The following is a 20,663-nucleotide window of genomic DNA, read 5'->3' as shown; positions in this document are numbered from 1 at the left end:
GGATCCTTTTGGTTTCCAGGGTGATTGTGAAGCTCCCGTCGGTCCTGCAGGCTGCCGTGGACGACGCGGGAACGAAGAAGGACTTCTGCAGCCAGTCCTGCCTGTCGTCCTTCAGCTACAAGAGGATCGTGTCCACCAAGCTCCCCATCCTTCCAGCTGGGTCGCAGTCCCAGTGCAGCGTTTGCAGCAGATTCTGCATCGTAAGCCTCCCAGCTGCTGTGTGACATCCGCGCCCCGCTCCGGATCTGGCTCTGATCCGCTCCTGGTTTTCCTTCCTGCAGAGCAAACATGAGGTCATCCATCAGGACGTGGTGCAGAAGGTCTGCAGCGATCCCTGCTACCACCGCTTCTGCAACATCAACAACCTGACGGTGTGCGAGAACTGCGGCTTGCGCTGCAGCGCGCCGCTCAGCCTCAAGATGGAGGATGGCAACAAGCCGCTGTGCGGCGCCGAGTGCCTGGAGCTACTCAAGCAGGTCGGTTCCTACCGACCAACCGACCAGCCTATCTATCTATCTATTCTACAATGTTGAGTTGGGAGTAAAACTGAATCCTGGAACATAAATTTGGCCTAAAATCGGTTTAAAATCTGATGTTTTCTTCTTCTCTGACAGAAAATCCCGCCCTTGCAGCCGTGCTCCATGTGCAGTAAATCTAAACTCGTTTCTGAAATGGTTGAGTATAAAACCAGTGAAGAAGTCATCGAGCTGTTCTGCTCCAGCAGCTGCGTGATGGCGGCCAACATCCAGGCCGTCTGTTCATCAGGTAACAAACTGTTTTCTCTTTTCTCTCCTGATTCTTCTTCTGGTCTCAGACGTTTCCAGAAAACACAGATCGATTCTTCACGTCCTCCTGATCCATCCTTCCCTCTCTGATTCTTTCGCTCTAAAGAAACACAGCTGGGTTCTGGGTCAGAAGTTCTCCAGGATTTCTGAAGGCATCCAGGACTGAACCTGTGTTGTCTCTGCATAGCCGATAACTGGAAACCATTTTAAGAGGAAATTAGCCGTTTTGTCACAACATAACATTTGTTCCTATTATTACTGAAACGATTAATCGTGATTAATTGATTATTGAAATAATCATCAACTAGTTTAGTAATTGATTAATCATTAACTGGAGCATAGAGACACAACAAAGGAACAACATATTCAATGTTTTACATTTAAGGTTAAAACCTTTCTTTGTCTGTAAATATGTTCAACCCAGAATTCCTCTGACATAGTTTGTACTTGTAATGTATTTCTACTATCGTGTATATATATATATATATACAGTATATATATATATATAAAACACCAAAATTATCACTTTGAAAGATAGAACATAAAATTTAACTCCAATAAAAAGATTTCTAAAGAGCCATAAACATGAAATAAATGGATTTTATGCAGATATTTCACAACTGATCTGAAAATGAGTGAAAAAGGAACCAAAATATCTGAAAAACCTCACAGGAAGCAGATCTGTTGATCCAGATCAGATCCTGGCTGACCTGAAGGACCGGAACCAGAATTGAAGGACGAGTAAAAGACGCTGACGTCTCGTCCTCCTCAGGCGTCCCTCTGAGCGTCTCGTCCTCCTCAGGCATCCCTCTGACCCTCTCGTCCTCCTCAGGCGTCCCTCTGACCCTCTCATCCTCCTCAGGCGTCCCTCTGACCCTCTCATCCTCCTCAGGCGTCCCTCTGACCCTCTTGTCCTCCTCAGGTGTCCCTCTGACCGTCTCGTCCTCCTCAGGCGTCCCTCTGACCCTCTCGTCCTCCTCAGGCGTCCCTCTGACCGTCTCGTCCTCCTCAGGCGTCCCTCTGACCGTCTCGTCCTCCTCAGGCGTCCCTCTGACCGTCTTGTCCTCCTCAGGTGTCCCTCTGAGCTGCCATAACTGCAGGAAGACGGCGGCTCCAGCGTGTCACCTGGCCATGCCGGACGCCTCCATCAGGAGCTTCTGCTGCCTGTCCTGCGCTGTGACTTTCAAGGTAATCAAGGCTTAAATCTGCCTCGTTTGTTTCAGCCGTTTGAATCTTAAACCTGCTGGTTTTTGTTTCTCTGCTGCAGGAGACGCATAAAGACGAAATCAGCAGAACCAGGGAAGCAGAACCCGGCAGACCGGCGCCAGACGAGCGGCTGTGTGCTCAGTGCCAGGAAGCCATTAAAACGGCTCCCAGAGTCATTCAGATGAAGGTCAGCTGGGCCACCGTCGTTTTAGCTACTGATTAATCGATTGTTCTGACGATTAATCGATTAATCGTCAGAACAAATTAGGACTTCCTGCCAATTTTTCACTTATTTGATTACAAATTAGTTGACAATTATTTTCATAATTGTTTAATCACTATTAATCCTGTTAATTGTTTCAGCCTGGGTCTGCTGCTTGTTTTAGATACATTTATTTTGGCTTTCCTCCATTTAAGCAAATAATTTCTGTTTCTTTCTCAGGATGAAGTGATTTTTGTCTGCAGCCTCGTCTGCTCCAAGAAGTTCAAGAAGCTCAACAGCCTCCTGGGTGTGTGTGAACGCTGCAGGAAGAAAACCGTCATCCACGAAGTCAAGAGGATCGACAACAAGGACTGCAGCTTCTGCAGCAACGGTCGGAAACAGATCCGAGTGATCAGATCCGAGTGATCAGATCTGAGTGATCAGATCTGAGTGATCAGATCTCAGTGATCAGATCTCAGTGATCAGATCTGAGTTATCAGATCTGAGTGATCAGATCTGAGTGATCAGATCTCTGGGCTGGACTGGGTTCAGGAACGTTTTTTTGTCTCTGCTCAGGCTGCCTGCTGCTGTTCCACCGTGACCTGGACAGGAAGTGGGGGAAACACTGTTCGTCGTGTTCCTACTGCCTCTCCGTGTCCAGAACGGCGCTGTCGGCCACGGCGGCAGGCAGGCAGAGGGAGTTCTGCTCCAAACGCTGCAGGTCCAAATTCAGAACGCTGATCAGCCACGTAAGGAGAGCAGCACTCTGGGAATCAACTTCACAATGTTGTCCAGATTCAATCTTTAACTTTTACAACTTACCTGGAAAACAAAACATTTCTGAGAAATGTAATAAAACCAGAAGAAACTCCAACAAAGTGTTTATTTGAACGTGTGAACAGATGAGAACATTGATTTAGTTTTTTTTTTGCAGGTGCTTGAAATCCTTGAAAATGCTTGACTTTCCATTAAATTTTTTCCAGGTTTGGAAAGTGCTTAATATTCAAGCTGCACAGTTTTTTAATAAAGTGAAATCTAATGTTTGATTAAAAGTCTAAATTTAGAAACATTATTTGTAGATAAATCAGATATTTACATGCACCTAATAAAAAGACATATTTTATTTCTTAATGTTTAAAGTTAAATCAGATTAAACCTTTTTTGTTTCAGCTTAATTAGAATTAGCAACATTATTTATATTTGCTAAATGCCAGAAAACATATCAAAAACATTTTTAGAGATTTTTAAATATTTTTTGTTCTAGCGTTTAATTTGAGCAGAATGATAATTTACATGAACACGATGTGATTGGATTGTTTCACGGTAATAAATATTTATTATTCCTAATGGCTTAATGACTTATTGATCATGTCACATTTTCAATGTTATGGAAATTGGAGGATTTTTTTGTTATATTATTCAAAACATAATATTTTTTATGTTTTAATCTGCAGCGGATATAGAATGTAAAATACTGTCACAAAAATATTAACAGTAATAAATGATGACACATAATAGTGAACTGAAGCTGTTTTTTAGTTTATTTGTATTGTTTTATCTCCAAAGTTTGGTGCTGGAAAAGCTTGAAAACTTACCTTGAAAGTACCTGAAAAGTGCTTGAATTTTACTGAAGGAAATGTGATTGGACGGCGAACGTCCAGTTTAAATCTGAAATAATTGATGCTCTTGTTGCCTGACGATGATGAGGATGAATCTCTGAGGTTTTGTGATGCAGAATCTTCTTCTTCGTCTCAGGAGGCGAATTGCGACTCATGCGGCCGGCGAGGGAAGCTGACGGAGAGTCTTCCTCTGCCGGGGAACGTCAAACGTTTCTGCGATCTGAAATGTCTCCTGCGCTTTGGGAAAAACGAGGAAGAGGAGCAGGATGAAGGTAACGTGATGTCATCCTTCATCTGAGGCTAAGGCCAGTCAGGCAGTGGAGAAGGAAAAGCTCCGATTGGTCAGAGAGGCAGGAAAACATCAGATGTACTTCCTGTTTCCAGGACCTTCTCCGCCTGGAGGAAGCGTGGCGTCTTCGCCGGTCATCACCAGCGTGGTTTCGCTGTCCGGCGGCCCGGCAGGACGGACCGCACCGCTCGGTACGACTCGGACCTCCTCCACGTCAGAGCTAAAGATTCTGGTCTATTTGTGGAATAAAAACATAAAAATTAATATTTAAGCTCATTTTGATCAGAATAGCTGTAAAAATGTTCAAGATAAAAAAAACACCTTAACCTCCAACCGAACAACAAAACTTATGTGAATCTGTAAAAGAGAGTTGCTTTTATTCCTAATGACATTTAATTTCCTTTAGGGATTAATAAAGTATTTTTAATTTGAATTAAATGAATTAAAAACAGACTAGCCAGCCTGCTAACTGCAGAATCACCGTAACAACACAAAATCTTTACCAAGTATTTTGTCTGGTTTTGAGTGCCAGTGTGTCAGTACAGATGAAATAAGACAAAACTAACTTATGAGTAACTTTTCAGAAAGAAACAGGAGCTTTTTAAATAGATAATCCCTTAATATTGATTTTAAAAAAGTAACTGTTTCACTGGCCAATTGTTCCAATTATTACAAGACATTTTCCAATGTTATAAGAGAAATAATCAATATTCAATGATTGTTTATCTAAAACAAGCTCCCATATTTTGCTGAATAGTTATTTTTAAGTTGGTTCTGTCTCATTTAGATGAAGGTTTTTGGTAAAATTTGGTGTTTTTGCAGTGATGTGGTTGAGTTTCAGCTCTGAATCCTCATTCTGCCTCTGCAGGACTTTTCTCAGACATCCAGGCTAAAGTCGTCGGCCATGTAAGTTGACAGGAGGACGGATCTGATCTGAAATGCGACCCGAATCGTTGCTGATGGATCTTTGCTGGTTTGGTCCTCAGGCCAGCGTCCAGACGGCTCCCAAACAGCTGAAGAACAAATCCATGCTGTGCGTTCCTCTGGTCCACAACAAAGCTGCCTCCTGCTGTGTTCAGACTGTGGAAACGGCGTCACAGACAGGTGGAACAAAAACCCGACTTCTGACCTGGCAGCTCGGGTTAAGGATCTTCATTAAATCATTTTCTTCTTCTTCTGTCATTAAAGTGAATTTTAAGCAGAAGGTCCGCCAGGTGAGCGCAGCTGTTCCTGTGCCGGTTCCCGTCTACGTCCCTCTGCCCATGAACCTCTACAGCCAGCTGGCTCCAGCTCCGCTGGTTCTGCCCGTTCCGGTACGGGATCGGCTTTTACGCTCTAAAACGGGTCAGGAAATCAGGCACAGTTTGACCAGGGGATGGACGTGTGCTTCCCAACAGCTGCTGGTTCCCGTGTTTCTCCCAGAGGGGAAAAAGAAGAAGGAGGAAGAGGAGGAGGAGGAGGAGGAAGAGGAAGATGGCTCTGAGGCGGCGGAGGAAACACCGCCTGGATCTCTGCAGGAGGAGCTGAGCTGCCGACCACAAGGACAAACGGAGAAGCAGGAGGAAACTCAGTCACTTATTGGTATGAAATCAGTTCAGTTTGGTAAAATATTTACATTTTGGATTTTTCCAAAAACAAAACACAAACGACTTCCACCCAGATGGAGCAGATTGTAAATATTTCCTTAATATTGGTTTTTTAAAGTACTGGTTCCACTGGCAGATTATTTCACATCTAACATTTAATTTTTCCCATTTTATAAGTGAAATAATCACTTTTTATTTTAGCAATTTGTTTCATCACAGAACATTTAAATATACAGTAGGTATAAAAAGGTCGGATCAATCACGATTAATCGATTATTGAAATAATCATCAACTAATTTATTAATCGATTAATCATTCATTTTATTATTCTGACTTAAAAAAGATAATTTGCTTAAAAAACACTCTAAGCTAAAATTGTACTAAAAATCTATACATCTTGCATTTAACACACATATTTTTGTCTGTAAAAATGTTTTATCCAGAACTGAGGTTTCAGATTCTCTAACATTTTCTTATTAAGCTCCTTTTGCTAAATCACTTTAATTAGTTAATTGATAAATCAGCCAATCAGCCCCCTGCTGTTCAGAGACTTTAAATATTTAGTTTTTTTGCTGCAGATGCATCATTTGCTACAAATTACTGAAAGTTTTTATTAAATGACTATAAATATTTATTTTCTTATTTAGAAAAAGGAATTGAATTATTTGTTTGTTTGCATTTTTTAATGTTTTTACTATTGTGTAAAATAATAAGTGATTAAATGAAAAATAGAAGAATATTTACCGACGTTTTCTCTTAATATTTTTAATTTCTGTCTGAATGTCAGAAACCATCAACAGCTACATGGACGGTTTGGGGTCCAATTACCAGCCCAGTTTCAACCACAAAGACTTCGAGTCCGACTGCAGCCTGGAGTTATTCAGTCAGAACCAGACCTGCTGCATCCCTCCTCCAGAACCGGAACCGGGACCGAACCTCCACACAGGCCCTGACCTCCCTCTGCCTCCTGCTGGACTAACGGGTCCAAACCTCCAGAACTCACTGGATTCTTTAGCAGCTGCAGGTTTGGGTGACGAGACTCAGGAAAACATCCAGAATAATCAGAAGGTAAAAAGCTGAGATGGATCTGGATCTGGATCTGGATCTGGATCTGAATCTGGATCTGGATCTGGATCTGGATCTGAATCTGGTTCTGGTTCTGGATCTGGATCTGGATCTGGATCTGGATCTGAATCTGGTTCTGGTTCTGGATCTGGATCTGAATCTGTTTCTGGATCTGGTTCTGGATCTGGATCTGGATCTGGATCTGAATCTGGTTCTGGATCTGGTTCTGACTCTGGTTCTGGTTCTGGGCGTCAGACTGACTCCTTCCTTCTGCTTCAGGGAGTTCTGGACAGTCAGGTTGGAGTTGATGCCTGGAGGAAATGGATCCAGTGGAGAGAATCTCAAACCAGTTTGGACCTGCTGCCCAGTATGTCCGTTTCATTCCTCCCATAAGTGTCAAACCCAAGGCCCGAGGGCCAAAAGTGGCCCGCCACAGCTCCTTCTGCGGCCCGTAAACTCAAAGGGGAGCATAAGAAGAACCTGAGAGCTTAAATATTATTTCATCAATCGGATCAAAACGGTTTTTATGAGTTATGACGAGTTATAAAAATCAGTTTTTCTCCACGGTTATGGAAACTTGTGTAACATCAGCAGATCCTCATCTTTTCATGCTGATGCAAAATTTCTCCAAAAATGGTCAAAACATTCAGTTTAAGTGATGCTAACTACAGCGGAGGACTAGACCGCACTGAAAAACTGAAAATGTGAATTTTTTCTCTGAAATCTGGGAAAAGTCAAAATTTTGAGACTCACATCAGAATTCTTAGGAAAAAAAGAGTTTTGCTGTTGCCATGTTGATGACCCGTCGTCTCACTTCCTGTCCCATGATGCTGACCCGTTGTCTCACTTCCTGTCCCATGATGCTGACCCGTCGTCTCACTTCCTGTCTGGCAGCAGCTGCTGGCAGGTCGGACATCCTGCGCTGCTCTTCCTCTGAGCTGAGCGACGGCCTCTTCCTCTTCATCAGGGAGGCGAAGCTTCGTGAGGAAGACTCCGGCTCTCCAGACGGCCTGTTCTTCCTCTGCCTCAGCATCCAGCAGGTATTTTCCGCTCAGCTCCTGTTTCTACCTCCATCCTCAGACCAGGCGCCTCAAATCCTTGAGTTTATTTCAGAGTTTTCAAGGTTTGGAAACTGATTTTCTGTATAAAATCCTTGAAAGTGCTTCATATTCAAACGGCAGTTTTGTAATAAAGTGAAATCTACTTTTATGTTCCACTGATCAATTTAAGACAAACTGTTTTGAACATTTTTAAAAAACAAAATAGTAAATTAATAAAAACAAACTTTAGCCTCAGACTGTCATGGTGGCAGTTCTTACTAAATAAATTATTGAGAATTTCTAACATTTTAAATGTTGCAAAAAAACTAGTAAAACAAACTTATATTTATTTGCTCTAAATACTATAATTATTAATCCAGTGAAAACTTGTTTGCATAAAACCTTTTTCTTAACAAAGGTCTGAGTTTCACTTTATTCTGTAAAATAGGAATTTTAAATCTGCTTTTATCAAATTATCAAATTTCTGCATAAAATTGGGTCTAAAATGCCATCAACATATAAAACTTCCTGTCTCTGCAGATTCTTCTTCCTGTCATAATTTATTGTTGGAAATGTTTTTTTTTCTTGTTTTTTTGCAGTATTTGTTTGAAAACGGACGACTGGAGAACATTTTCACCGACCAGAACTACCAGAAGTTCTCGTCTGAGCTCACCAGAATCCTGAAATGTTCCCGTCCTCCCCTGTCCGTCCACCGTAAGTCGTGTTCCTCCATCTTTGTTCCTCCATCTTTGTTCCTGCAGCTGTTCCTCCCCTTCCTCCGCAGGCGGCACCCCCTCCTGGGTGGAGGAGGAGTTTCTGTGGGAGTGCAAGCAGCTGGGGGCGTCCTCCCCCTTCGTCCTCCTCAACACGCTGCTCTTCTTCTGCTGTAAGAACTTCGGCTTCACCGCGGTGGCGCAGCACCGCCGGCTGTCCTTCGCTAACTTCACCAGCTGCACCAGAACCGACGGCGGGACGAACGTCCTGCGGTTCTACCCGCCGGAGTCCAGAGACGATGCAGAGACCGGTATGATCAATCACATTTCATTGGTTTATTGAATTTGATTGATTTATTAAATATTATTGATTAGTTGAATTTTTTGATAAACTTTGAATTAATGGAATTTTATTTGATTAATCAATAAAATTATAGAATTTTATTTTCTGAATTTGATCAGTGAATCAATTGTATCTATTAATTCAATATTATAGATTTATAGAATTTTATTGATTAATTTAATTTGATAAATTTTTAAAAAAGAGCAAAAATTGACTAAATTTGGCATTAGTACAAAAAAATCAAAAATGTAAATTTTAAGTGATGTTTCTATAAAATGTTGAAACTTTTTACGTGCATGTTGTTGTTTTTGATGTTCAGGTTCTGACGGCGTCCCGGCGAAGAAACGCAGGTTAAACGAGGATTTCCTGGAGATGAAGGAGAACCTGCAGAACCCGCTGCGCTGTCCAGTCCGACTCTACGAGTTCTACCTCTCCAAGTGGTGAGAACATCCTGACATTGACCCGTCAGCTGCACTGCGATCAGCTCAGGCTGTCGTTAATGAGAGAAACTGGAAACGTTTTCTTAATATTCTCATTTATTGAAATTCATCTGCATCAATATTCAGTGAAGTTCCAGTTCAGTTTTCTGTTTTCGTTTCTCTGCAGCCGATTGTAAAAGTGAGACAGAAGAAACTTTAATCCTGTGCTGAAGAAAACCAAACACATGAATAAGTTGCGGGAAAATTTAGAAAATAAATGTATTTTTTTATTTATGAGTCTGGATCGTCACACGGTGTCTCTCAGTTAAAGATTTTAAAAAATGTCAATAGTATTAATTTCTTTCTGTTGCCACCTGCTGTTCAGGAGGAGAACTGCAGTGTCTGCACATCAAATCCTGCTTTTGACTATAATTTATACTGTGAATAACTTTAGTGGGACTAAGGAGCATCTTACAACAATTTATTTTAGTTTAAATAGATTCTTTCATCTTTTGTATTTTCAGACATCTGGACTGAAAAAAGTAGCAGCTTCATAGATATGAGTTTATACTTCTTTCTGCTCCTTTTTATTCATGATTTCTTTTAGTTTTTATGTGAACTATTAATATTTTTGAGGAGTGGATCTAATAAAAAATATTAAATTAATGAAAAGTGATTTTTGAACATTCTGTTTGTATGAAGGAAGAAAATGTATTAAATGAATCCAACCCAAAAACTTTCACTATTTTAGTTCGTTTTGTCATTGAAACATCAGAAATATTCTGTGATGTATGAACAGGAAAAGTTTATGTTCTTCATTTTCTGTTGGGTTTAAATCGACCATCTCTGTGCTCCGACCTGCAGCTCAGGTTTCCTCTTTTATTTGTTGCATTTAACAGAAAATCTAATTGAAGGTCAAATAAAAGCGTTCCCGCTGGTTGTTTCCTGTTTTCCAGCTCCGACTCGGTGAGGCGGCGCAGCGACGTTTTCTACCTGCAGCCGGACCGCCGCTGCGTTCCCAGCAGCCCCCTGTGGTTCTCGCAGGCGCCGCTGGACGACGCCACCATGGAGGCCGCCATCGTTCGATCGCTCGCCGTCAGAGAGCTGAGGGAGCGAGACGGAGGAGGAGCCTGAGGGAGCGAGACGGAGGAGGAGGAGCCTGAGGGAGCGAGACGGAGGAGGAGGAGCCTGAGGGAGCGAGACGGAGGAGGAGGAGCCTGAGGGAGCGAGACGGAGGAGGAGGAGCCTGAGGGAGCGAGACGGAGGAGGAGGAGCCTGAGGGAGCGAGACGGAGGAGGAGGAGCCTGAGGGAGCGAGACAGAGGAGGAGCCTGAGGGAACCGACGGCGCCAGGATTTCTTTTCTAGTTTGGATTTTCTGCTGTTTGGTTTGGGAAAAAAGTTTAAATGAGAGAAAACTGTTTGTTTCATTTCTTCCTTCAGAAACTCATGTTCATCATTTTTACACAGCAGGGAATCAGTGTTTACTTTTATTAACTGGATGTTTTTGGATTGAAAATCATTTTTATTGTTTTTACATAATAAGGCTGAAACAGTCGTTCTAAACTGGATCTGTTGTTTGTTTTTGTCCCGTTTGACTCAATTAAATCATTTCATTAATAAAATCTTTGAACAGTACTGAAGAATTTGCACGTTTGCCTTCATTTTGATCATTTCCTACAAAGAAAAACAGACATTCCCTCAAGTTTGCTTAAAGTTGGAAAAGAAAATATTTTTTCCACCAGATATCAAAAATCTGAGCCAAATTCTGCCTCTTTTATATCCTAATATTTCCTAACATTAAGAATGACATACATATGCTTTAATTCATTAACTGAAATGCTCTGGTTAAATTGATAATTGCTCTTTCAACATAAAACATTTGTCATTTCGTGAATGTTTAAAATTTTAAGTTGTTAAACTAAATGATGAGTTAAGCTGAAAGTTTTTATTTCCAGGCTCAGATTCTTCAGAAAATCTGATCAGTTTGTTCTAAATTCAAACATGAAGGAAACAAATCGACTCTCGTTTGGCAGAAAGTCAAGAAAAATAAATAAATGTGAAAGTGAAATGTCTGCATTTTTCTCCAAAATTTGGCTCGGGGTCCAAGAAGCAAAACAAAACATGAATATTTAGATCATATGTAGTTTTTATTTAAAAAGAATCGCTTTTCTTTATCCGGAGTTTCTCTTCTGGCAGATTCTCTTAATTTGTCCTTTTTTTGCTTTCAGCCTTGTACTTGTTCATTTTTTGGTTATTTTCTGCTTCCTGTCTTGTTTTGTGTCTGTTTTGGTTTGAGGCTTGTCTTGCTTTCGTTCTTGTCTTTCGTTTGGTTTGCTTAGACCAGATAAATGTGTGGATGTGCCAAAACGTTCTCCAGGTGAACAAAATAAAAACTGAAGTTATTTTTGGACCTAAAGAGGAACGATCTAGAATCAATGCACAGCTTCACTTATTACAACTAAAAACCAGCAATCAGGCCCGAAACCTTCAGAGCCACATAAAGACAGTTACAAAGTCGGCCTTCTATCACCTGAAGAACATTTCCAGGATTAAAGGACTAATGTCTCAGCCAGATCTAGAGAAACTCATCCATGCCTTCATCTTCAGTCGTATTGATTATTGCAACAGCGTCTTCACAGGTCTGTCCAACAAATCAATCAAACAGCTGCAGCTGATCCAGAATGCTGCTGCTGGAGTTCTCACTAAAACCAGGAAGATAGAGCACATAACACCAGTTTTAAAGTCCCTCCACTGGCTCCCTGTAGCTCAAAGAATAGACTTTAAAATACTGTTGTTAGTTTATAAATCACTGAACGGTTTAGCACCACAATACATTAAAGATCTGCTGCTGTTGTATCAACCTTCCAGACCTCTCAGGTTCTGGTTCTGCTCTGCCTCTCCAGAACCAGAACCAAACAAGGAGAAGCAGCATTCAGCATCTATGCACCACAAATCTGGAACAAACTTCCAGAAAACTGTAAAACAGCTGAAACACTGACTTTCTTTAAATCTTGACTAAAAACCCTCCTGTTTAGGATTGTATTTGAAACGTAATCAATTATGATTACTGGTTAAAAAGTAACCTTAAGGCTGAAGGAGCTGTGTATCAACTGGGTGCAACCTAACGGTAAAATAGTTGAACAAATCAATGAAATAATTATTCTATAACAGTATCTAAAAATGTTATCACCAGAACTTCAGGTGTGGATAAAAGAACATAATCCAAAGACTGAAGGAGGCTGCTGGACTGGCTGGTGTGTTTGGCTGTGAGGAGGAGGAGGAACTGTTGAGCTTTTCAAAGCTGGAATAAAGATCAATCTCTTAAAGGACTTTTCCAGGATATCTATTTTTTTTATTAGAAATTGACTTTCTACTGACACTTTCTCAGATGATCACCCTTCAGGCCCTTTCACGGAGGCGCTGGGGGTCATGGTTCAGACCAGGGACAAGATGGCCGCCGAGGAGGAGACAACAGAGATCATGGGGAGAAGGGAAGGGACATATCTGACAAAGACCGGGACCGACGTGACCGTGACAGACATGATGACTGGGACCAGAACTGACACCATGACCGGGACAGACACAGTCCTGTGAGATGCAGCGGTAGCGGTGTCGTTTTGACCCCCAGGGTGTCGTCTGTCTGTCAGGCTGAGAGTTGAGAGAAACTTGAACGTTTTCTCACTGCAGCTGCAGCAGCAGGTCTGGTTGGAAATATTTTAGCTCAGGTGATGTTTGGTGTAACGCAGCTCCTCCTCTTATAATCAACCTTCTCAATTACTGAACAACTTCCTGTCATGTTTGAATGAAACACCTGAGAAAAATGTTTGTAGTCAGAATAAATGTAATATTTTGGTCATGTTTACATTGTGCTTTCATGTCGGGACAGATTTCTATGTGGCAGTTATATTTTACTCAACTGCTTTGATCAACTATGATTTCTGCATTTCTACTACACTTCCCAGGATGCAATGGGTAGCTCCTCTGAGTACAGCACAAAAAAAGGCTCAACATACCAACCCTTCAAAACAAAGAAGACATTTTAAAAGTTTAAGACAATAAAATCAAAATAAAAGATGTATAAAGGGAGTCCTGCTGTGTTAATGTTTGAATAAACGTGAACCTGCAGTGACTGGTTGAACCAGCAGGTGGCACAGGAGAGCTGAAATCTGAAATGTGACTGAAAATATTTCTGCTGCTGGATTATTCCAAGAAATTAAAATATTTCTTGATGAAAAATTATTTTTACATCCTGCCTCACCAGTACACTCATCATCTGATATGAAATAGTTCTTATGCTACATTCACAAAGCAAAATGTTCCCCTAAAAATGTAAAGTTTGAACTTAAGACAATAAAATGCTGGCAGATTGTTTGAAACTACATAAAATGAGATAAAGTCAATATTTAATATCTTGTTTCACTTTTTGGATTGACATCAAAATGTAAGTAAGTGGGTTTGGCTGCTCCATTTATGTTTATGATTTCATCTCTGAATGTGGTCAGACTTTAGTTCAGGTTGTTAAATAATCAGAGGGAAACTTATGCATAAAAGAAAAATGTCAATTTTCTTTGTTAGGAAACTTTTATGTTCTGCAGATGCTTGCTGTGTTTCCAGTATTAAGATAATTTGTATCGTAGTCTGGTAGGTAGTTATATTTATGCGAGTTACTTTTTTGGGGAAAAAAAATTTTAAGGAGTATTTTTACTATGTTGTACTTTTTAAATCCCTCAATCAAGAAATTTAACTTTTACATTTAAGAGGAGAACTGAAGTCTTCAGACATCTTTGGAGAAAAATCCAGGATGTTTCTGCTGCCAGGTGGAAAACGTTTCCTCCGGATCTCCAGATTTCTGTAAATGAACATTTTAAAATCCCATCACTCAAAGCTTTAAGCTGCAGAAACTTCCTGCTGAGCTTAAAGGAAGAGGAGGTTTCCTCTGTCTGCTTCCATATGTTGATGTTGAAGAAAACTGGAAATTATATTCTGTAAAATAATGTAAAATATGCTTTCTTGGTCCCTTTTTATATTATTATGTTTCCTAAATATTGTTTTTTATAGTCACATTTTCTCATGGCAGAAGTTGTGATGTGCTGCCCTCTAGTGGTCTGTTGTTTTCTCCTGGTTCTTTTTGTGCAATTTGACATAATTATAAATAATTAAAAGTCTCAGACAGAGCAGATTTACTTGTAAAATTCCATTCATACAAAATATAATTCAAAGTATTTCACAGAAAAGAAACTGAAATTATTTTAAAAAAGAGAAAAATTCTGACCAAAATATTTTAAAATTTCACAATAAAGAAGCCACAAAAATCCAAAGCAAGCGGCTCACAGTTGATGGTAGTTCTAGTTTCAAACAAAGTTTTCAGTCCTGATTTAAAGGAGCCAACAGTTTCTGGGTGTTTCAGGTTTTCAGGGAGTTTGTTTCTGAGTTCAGACGCTAAAGGCTCCTGGTTTAGTTCTCACTTTGTGAACATTGTTTATAAAATAATGACATTTTTCTTTTTGATTCACATGGACTGTGATCATGTGAAAAAATACAAAGTTGTCATCAGCAAACTGTCGCACCGTGAAATCTCAGCCATGCATTAAATAAAATGTACCGAGGAAACAGCCCTGAGGAATCCCAACTGTGAAATTTGTTTACTCGGATTTAAAATCTGCAATCTGATTAAAGTTAGTTTGGTTTAAGTTTGAATGTTTTCACATTTTCCTCACACTTCCTCTGATGGCTGATAAAATCCATGAGTCCAGGATGATGGAAGGAAGTTTTTGTGTCTAAAGAATTTAAATTTCCAAAGAACAGTACAGTCTTCCTTATCAGCAACAACCAATCAGCAGCAAGGAAAATAAATGGCAGTCCTTAATTGGTTTATTTGCAAATGCCAGCCAATAGCACGATTCAGGATTTTTATTTATGTTCTTTCTGGTTAATCTCAGTTTGACCTTCATGTTTTTCTCTCAGAGACCAAAGATAAAGATAAAACTGTTTTGCTTTGTGAAAATTAGCTTCCCTCTGACTGCAGAGACATGAACCTTAACATCTAGAGTAGCACGAGTCTCCTGAGAACATGTAAGCAGTTTGCAGACTTTGTTTAGCATCTTGCCATCTTTAATTGGAGATTCTGCCAACACGGCCAGAACCGGACATGTTTGAACGTCCTCCACTTGCAGACTGTTTTTTGTACAGTGGAAAAGCTGATTATAAATGACTCTCTTTAAAATCCCCTCCAGATTTATGAGCTGCTGTCTATATTCATCTCTCTAAAATCCCCAGAGCGATCTGTATTCCCACCTCGCTGCTCGCTCTCTATTCAGCCAAAATAAATACTGGAGGTTCAGAACAGGACAGAACTCCTCCATGGTTCTGAGTAATGATGATGTCATCATGAACTCCTGATGTGGATCACCTTGTGTGCAATAAATAAAAATAGAATAGAAAACCCCTTTTTTTCCACAGGGGAAATGCCAGCGCAACTGCAGAAAAGTGACAAACTGCAAAGCAAATAGACTCATAAAGAGAAGAATGAAAAATATATAAAAACAGTAATAAGAATAGCAAATTGTAAAGTGAGAGTAAAATTACAACATAAAATACCCTGCAGTTACAGTGAGGTGAAGGAATGAGAAACCGATTAGGATAATAATAAAAGTCCAACGTGTGAATGTATATTTATGCATTAAAAACAACATGAGGCCAAAGCAGAGGACAGAGAGGTTAAAGTTCAACGTGTTAAAGCTGGAAGTAGAGGGACAGAATTAACTCAGTTTGATTTGCTGATATTCACATCATGTTGGGATCTGGAGGTGTTTGAGTTTGGTTTTGGGTTTTTGTCATCTTTGGTTTTCCTTAGGTTTTTCTATTTAAATTGCCCTGTTTTCCACTTCTGTTTGTTCCTTAGTTATTTTTCTGTTGCTCTAGTTTATCATGTCTCTTCAGTCCCAGTTGTTCTCTAATTATTTTCCTCTCTCGCCTCAGCGGATCATCAGCTCGTCTCTCATTTTCTTCCACAACTCTCTGGATTTTCAGTTCTGCTCGCTTCAGTCCGCTGTGCTTCCCTGTATTTTCCTCGTGTCTCCTGGCTGGATGTTTTTTATTTTAATGTTTTTGTTGTTACCCTGGTTCATGTATTTTTCTAAGTGTTTAACATTTTTTTCTTCCTTTACTGTTTGAACATGTCGGGAAGAGAAGCTGAAATGTTTGTGACGTTACGTTTACAGAGGCAGAATCTTGTTTTGTCATTATGATCAAAAAACAAAATAAAGAAAAAACTTTAAGTCGTCCAGCCATCAGATAATCCAGACAGATTCTCAATTCTGTAGTTTAACAAAACTTTATTTATAATCTGTTACATCAACAGCTGCTGCGCTTGAAACTGATAATATTTTATAAATCAGACACCAACTAAAACTTATAGAAATAATACAGAAAGTGGAGAATTTGATCTTTTAACACGTCTGGAAGAAAAGTTTAGATGTTTATAGAACCAGAATCTCTGCAGCTTGTTTTATAGACTGAGCTGAGCTTCAGACACAGCGACGACCTGGTGCTGCTGGTTTCTCACAGATACTTTTAAGAGAAACATTACAGGCTTTATCAAACCAACATGTCAGATCATGACTTCCTCCTCTCTCTCCCACCCTCACACAGTCTTCTCCAGCTTTGTTTTCACCTTTCCAGTCATCAGGCTCCTTCTGACTCCAAAAGCTCAAACTAAGAGACAAAGAATAGAAAGAGGAAAAATAAGAACTGTGACTTGGATTCTCAAAATAAACCAAAATGTTTTCATTTGTTGTTTGCAACCTTTCATCCAGAGGAGATCCGTCCACCCAGAACCATCTGCCTTCTTCCACCGAGTCCGTCAGTCCGATCCAGAACTTGTCAGTATCTTTCATCATCAAGCCTCTCAGTCTGATCTCCAGGAACAACTGAACAGGAAAAGTTGATGAAAATGAGATTTTTCTGAAACATGATAAAATGAAATCAGAGAGAAGCTGAACCTGCAGCAGAGTTTCATACCTGCTCCTCTCTGCTGTCGATCTTCACCAGGTCTGATCCCAGATCAATGCAGGAATCTCGGCTCTCAGTCCAGGAGGATCTCTTGGTGTTAAAATAATAACAGCTTCCTCCATGTTTCTCCCATCCTGCTTCACACTTCAGAAATGTTTCCCCTTCAAACAGATCAGAACAAAGACTTCAGTGAACCAGGAGGAATAAATCTCTGTAGATGTTTGTGTGATCTGGAGACAGCAGGAGGCGTCTTCTGTCCTGCAGCTACAATCTAACTTCCTGTCTCTGTCAGTCCATCAATGTCTCTTTAACTTCATTAGAGGACAGAAATGAGACAAAGATCAGATCATGAACTTACTATCTACTGCAGGAGGTGGAGGACATGTTGGACATGTGGTTGTAAAAGTTGTACTCCCAGGTTTTATATCTTTAAAAGATAAAAGTTGTGTTATTTCAGTGAATTCTGTTTGTGCAAAACAGAAGAAGAAAACAAAAGTGAAACATTTATGAAAAATAAAAAGACCTCCATCAAGTGTTGGACATCATTTTTAATCAATTTGTAAATAATAAAAGTTTTATTTCCACAAGAAAAACTCAAATGTTTCTAATCTGAAGGCTCTGAATGAGACTTTCATAGGAAACCTTTAAACTCTGACTGTCTCACCTGACAGATTTCTCCTCAGAGCTTCATTCTCCTCTTTCAGGGTTTGGAGAATCTGATTGGTTCGTATTTTATCAAAAGCTGATTGGAGAAACAAAGTAACAGTAAGTGAAACTAAATAAATGTGATCATATTTTTATGAACCTCGATTGTAATTTTTCTGCTGACATCTGATAAAGTAAAATCCAGCTAAAGTTAATCAGGATGAACTCACAGAGTCTGTAGATGACGATGAGAGCAGCAGCCAGCAGACCGACCAGAACCAGCAGAACTACTCCCCCTGCTGGCAGCTTGGAGGTTCTGGTTGGGTTTTCACCTGAGGAGCATTTAGAGCAGAACCGGATCAGAACCAGGAGACTCACAGAAGCTAACATCAACCTGATTAAACTCCCTCCTTTATGACCATAAATCTAAAAGCAATGGACTGAAAGTGATTATTGTCCTTTACTGTTTCTTCTAATTTGGCTAAAAGTAGTGATTATAAATTAACTTTTATATCATTGCTGCTTTTTTCCTGCTAATGTGTCTCAGTGTCCCGACAGACTTAAAGGGGAAATATTATGCATTTTCCAGACAGTATAATTTTTCAGTACGGTTATGTAGCTCTGCTACCTTCAGTTATAAAATGCTCGACATGTCAAATATGATTTAAAAGAAATTTTACTTTATAATTGAACGCCTTGACATTGGGTCTCTGTCTCTTTAACACTCCTGCTCTTTCTGAAACTCCGCCTTCAGGAAGTCGTCACAACATGGCTCCTCTATTAACCCTTTAACAACGTTTTGACCAGCGTTCACTGAGAAGCAGCTCCTGTTAGCAGATGTTTGCTAATTGCTGCTGGCTAGTCTGAAGGGGCTGTGTGAGGGAGGGCTGCTGTTTGAGTAACTGCAGTTCTAAGGAGGAGCTGAGCCTCAAAGGCGGAGCTAGGTCCATCCAGGCGTTTGCTCAGCCGAATGGTTGCCATGGAGATTAAAGGATTTCTCCAACATGCATGGCAACACTCCAGTGTGTTTTTAGCTTTGTCACATGATGGAAAGCCTTTAGAGCTCTTTGTGACGGGAACATGAGGGATTAATTAAATCTGTTAGAGGAGTTGAAACATGTTTGACCTAAAGACTGACTGGTACAGATCAGGTCATTTTCAAACTATTTTTTCACAACCGTTTAGTTTGTTTCCGACCAAAGGAAACAACGAACCAAGAAACATGGATATAAATAAAAAAAAATCCCTACACCTGCATAGTTCTCACCTTGCTGCAAAATAGGTTTGGTTATTCTATCACTTTATTTGACTTAAGTGGTAATAAATGTTGTCACTAATCGGCTAAAAGTGTGAAAATGTGTTTTTAAGCTGCTTATCTTCAGCAAAACTCATCAAAACGTTGCATCCATGTTCATTTTGTTTGCTTCTGTTCTGTTCTGTTTGTTTTGTGGTGAAAGAGACACCAAGAAAACCTTTAAGATCAGGACAAAACTTTATGTTGTTATTATGTTGAATCCTCTGCAGTTTCACTGGTGGTAAAAAAAACTCTGATGGATCCGACAGCAGATCCAGAGCAGAGTGAGACTCTGAGTGTGTTATGATCACTGAACCATTATTACAGGACGCAGGAAGTTCAACTTTTTCTCTCTTTGTCTAAAAATATAGAGTGATGCTTAGTTGAGTGAAAAAAAAGTATTTTAAAGAGGAAGCTGTGGATATTTGTAGCAAGGTGCAAACACTTCCTGCAAGCTACGGATTCAGTTTTAGAGGTCGAAGAAGGAGGTGGTCAGTTTTTCATCTTATTAGTCAGTTTTGCAACATGATAGGAATCAGTGAAGGAGCAAAAACAATCCACTTGACTCATAAACACACACATGCGCATGGACACACACACACACACACACACACACACACACACACACACACACACACACCCACACACACACACACACACACACACACACACACGGTTGAGGATTCTTTGCCACATCCCATATAATGAAGTAAATAATAATTTAACTGTCAGACGTCCATAAGTCTCTGAATAACAATAAGAAAACGTTCTGAACCAATCAGTGACATCCGGCTGTGAAACAGACGTTTAGAGACTCAGTGAGTTTAATGAACAGAGACTTTGTTTGACCAACATGTCTAATAAAATGCTAACAGAGAGAAATATGTCTGTGATCTGTTCTGGACAGTTTCATAAACTCAACTTGCTGCACTTTGTACTGACAGTTTTGCTAATTTAGCCTGTAAATGTTTCAGTCCAAAACCAAACTGTTTAGAGAAAATAAAACAATCAGACCACCGAGTTCCTCGTCCTACCGTCTTCACCGGACAGCGGACGTCTCATCATGGAGACGCTTCATGCTGAGGACAGAAACAAAGACAATTTCCTTTTATATCTTTATCTTTAGTTCAGTCAAAATAAGTGAAAAAATTAAGTGTTAAAAATACAAAACATTAATAAATGATTTATAATTTTTATACCCTAGAACAACAAACTCTCAATGAGCCAGAAATTGACATTATTTCTAAAACTAACATTTTAAATGTTTAGAGTAAAATTCTAATATTTTCTGATTTAATTGAGATTTTTCTTTGACAGTTTCTTAGATAAAAAAAAACAACCTAAACTCACATCAGGGTGTCTGTCTCCTGTGAACCTTTCAGACAAACATCGTCACCTTCCTGTTTCACGGCTCGGTGTTGAAAGAACTTCCTGTTCGACTTGAAG

General features: G+C 39.9%; 2 protein-coding genes across 5 annotated transcripts in view; one reads left to right on the top strand and one right to left on the bottom strand.

Annotated features, from left to right (window-relative positions):
• The window catches only part of LOC114155421 (uncharacterized), a 37,917-nt gene extending 27,014 nt beyond the window's left edge, over positions 1-10,903 (top strand). For 3 of the 4 annotated variants that reach the window (XM_028035286.1, XM_028035284.1, XM_028035283.1), the window contains exons 28-47: positions 20-200; positions 282-476; positions 615-765; positions 1,768-1,973; positions 2,053-2,178; positions 2,434-2,584; positions 2,770-2,942; positions 3,949-4,084; positions 4,197-4,292; positions 4,970-5,007; positions 5,088-5,205; positions 5,290-5,414; positions 5,499-5,682; positions 6,475-6,755; positions 7,032-7,119; positions 7,647-7,792; positions 8,392-8,506; positions 8,577-8,816; positions 9,168-9,288; positions 10,224-10,903. In XM_028035286.1, coding sequence (XP_027891087.1) covers positions 20-200; positions 282-476; positions 615-765; positions 1,768-1,973; positions 2,053-2,178; positions 2,434-2,584; positions 2,770-2,942; positions 3,949-4,084; positions 4,197-4,292; positions 4,970-5,007; positions 5,088-5,205; positions 5,290-5,414; positions 5,499-5,682; positions 6,475-6,755; positions 7,032-7,119; positions 7,647-7,792; positions 8,392-8,506; positions 8,577-8,816; positions 9,168-9,288; positions 10,224-10,401 — 3,049 coding nt within the window. In that variant the 3' untranslated portion in view covers positions 10,402-10,903. The remainder of the gene's footprint in view (positions 1-19; positions 201-281; positions 477-614; positions 766-1,767; positions 1,974-2,052; positions 2,179-2,433; positions 2,585-2,769; positions 2,943-3,948; positions 4,085-4,196; positions 4,293-4,969; positions 5,008-5,087; positions 5,206-5,289; positions 5,415-5,498; positions 5,683-6,474; positions 6,756-7,031; positions 7,120-7,646; positions 7,793-8,391; positions 8,507-8,576; positions 8,817-9,167; positions 9,289-10,223) is intronic. The other variant, XM_028035287.1, reaches the window with a different exon arrangement.
• Positions 10,904-16,641: 5,738 nt separating this feature from the next.
• LOC114155566 (CD209 antigen-like protein E) lies at positions 16,642-20,601 on the bottom strand. Its single transcript, XM_075410509.1, is given in 9 exon segments — positions 16,642-16,810; positions 16,813-16,981; positions 17,072-17,196; positions 17,288-17,439; positions 17,637-17,705; positions 17,943-18,020; positions 18,154-18,255; positions 20,252-20,296; positions 20,568-20,601. Coding segments are annotated over 8 exon segments (798 nt in total). The 5' UTR covers positions 20,283-20,296; positions 20,568-20,601; the 3' UTR covers positions 16,642-16,738.
• Positions 20,602-20,663: the final 62 nt, after the last annotated feature.

The sequence above is a fragment of the Xiphophorus couchianus genome, chromosome 13 (genome assembly GCF_001444195.1).
Source record: "Xiphophorus couchianus chromosome 13, X_couchianus-1.0, whole genome shotgun sequence".
In the NCBI taxonomy this organism is placed as follows: domain Eukaryota; kingdom Metazoa; phylum Chordata; class Actinopteri; order Cyprinodontiformes; family Poeciliidae; genus Xiphophorus; species Xiphophorus couchianus.
Note: the sequence above shows the minus strand (reverse complement) of the source record. Positions and strands in the feature narration are given on the sequence as shown.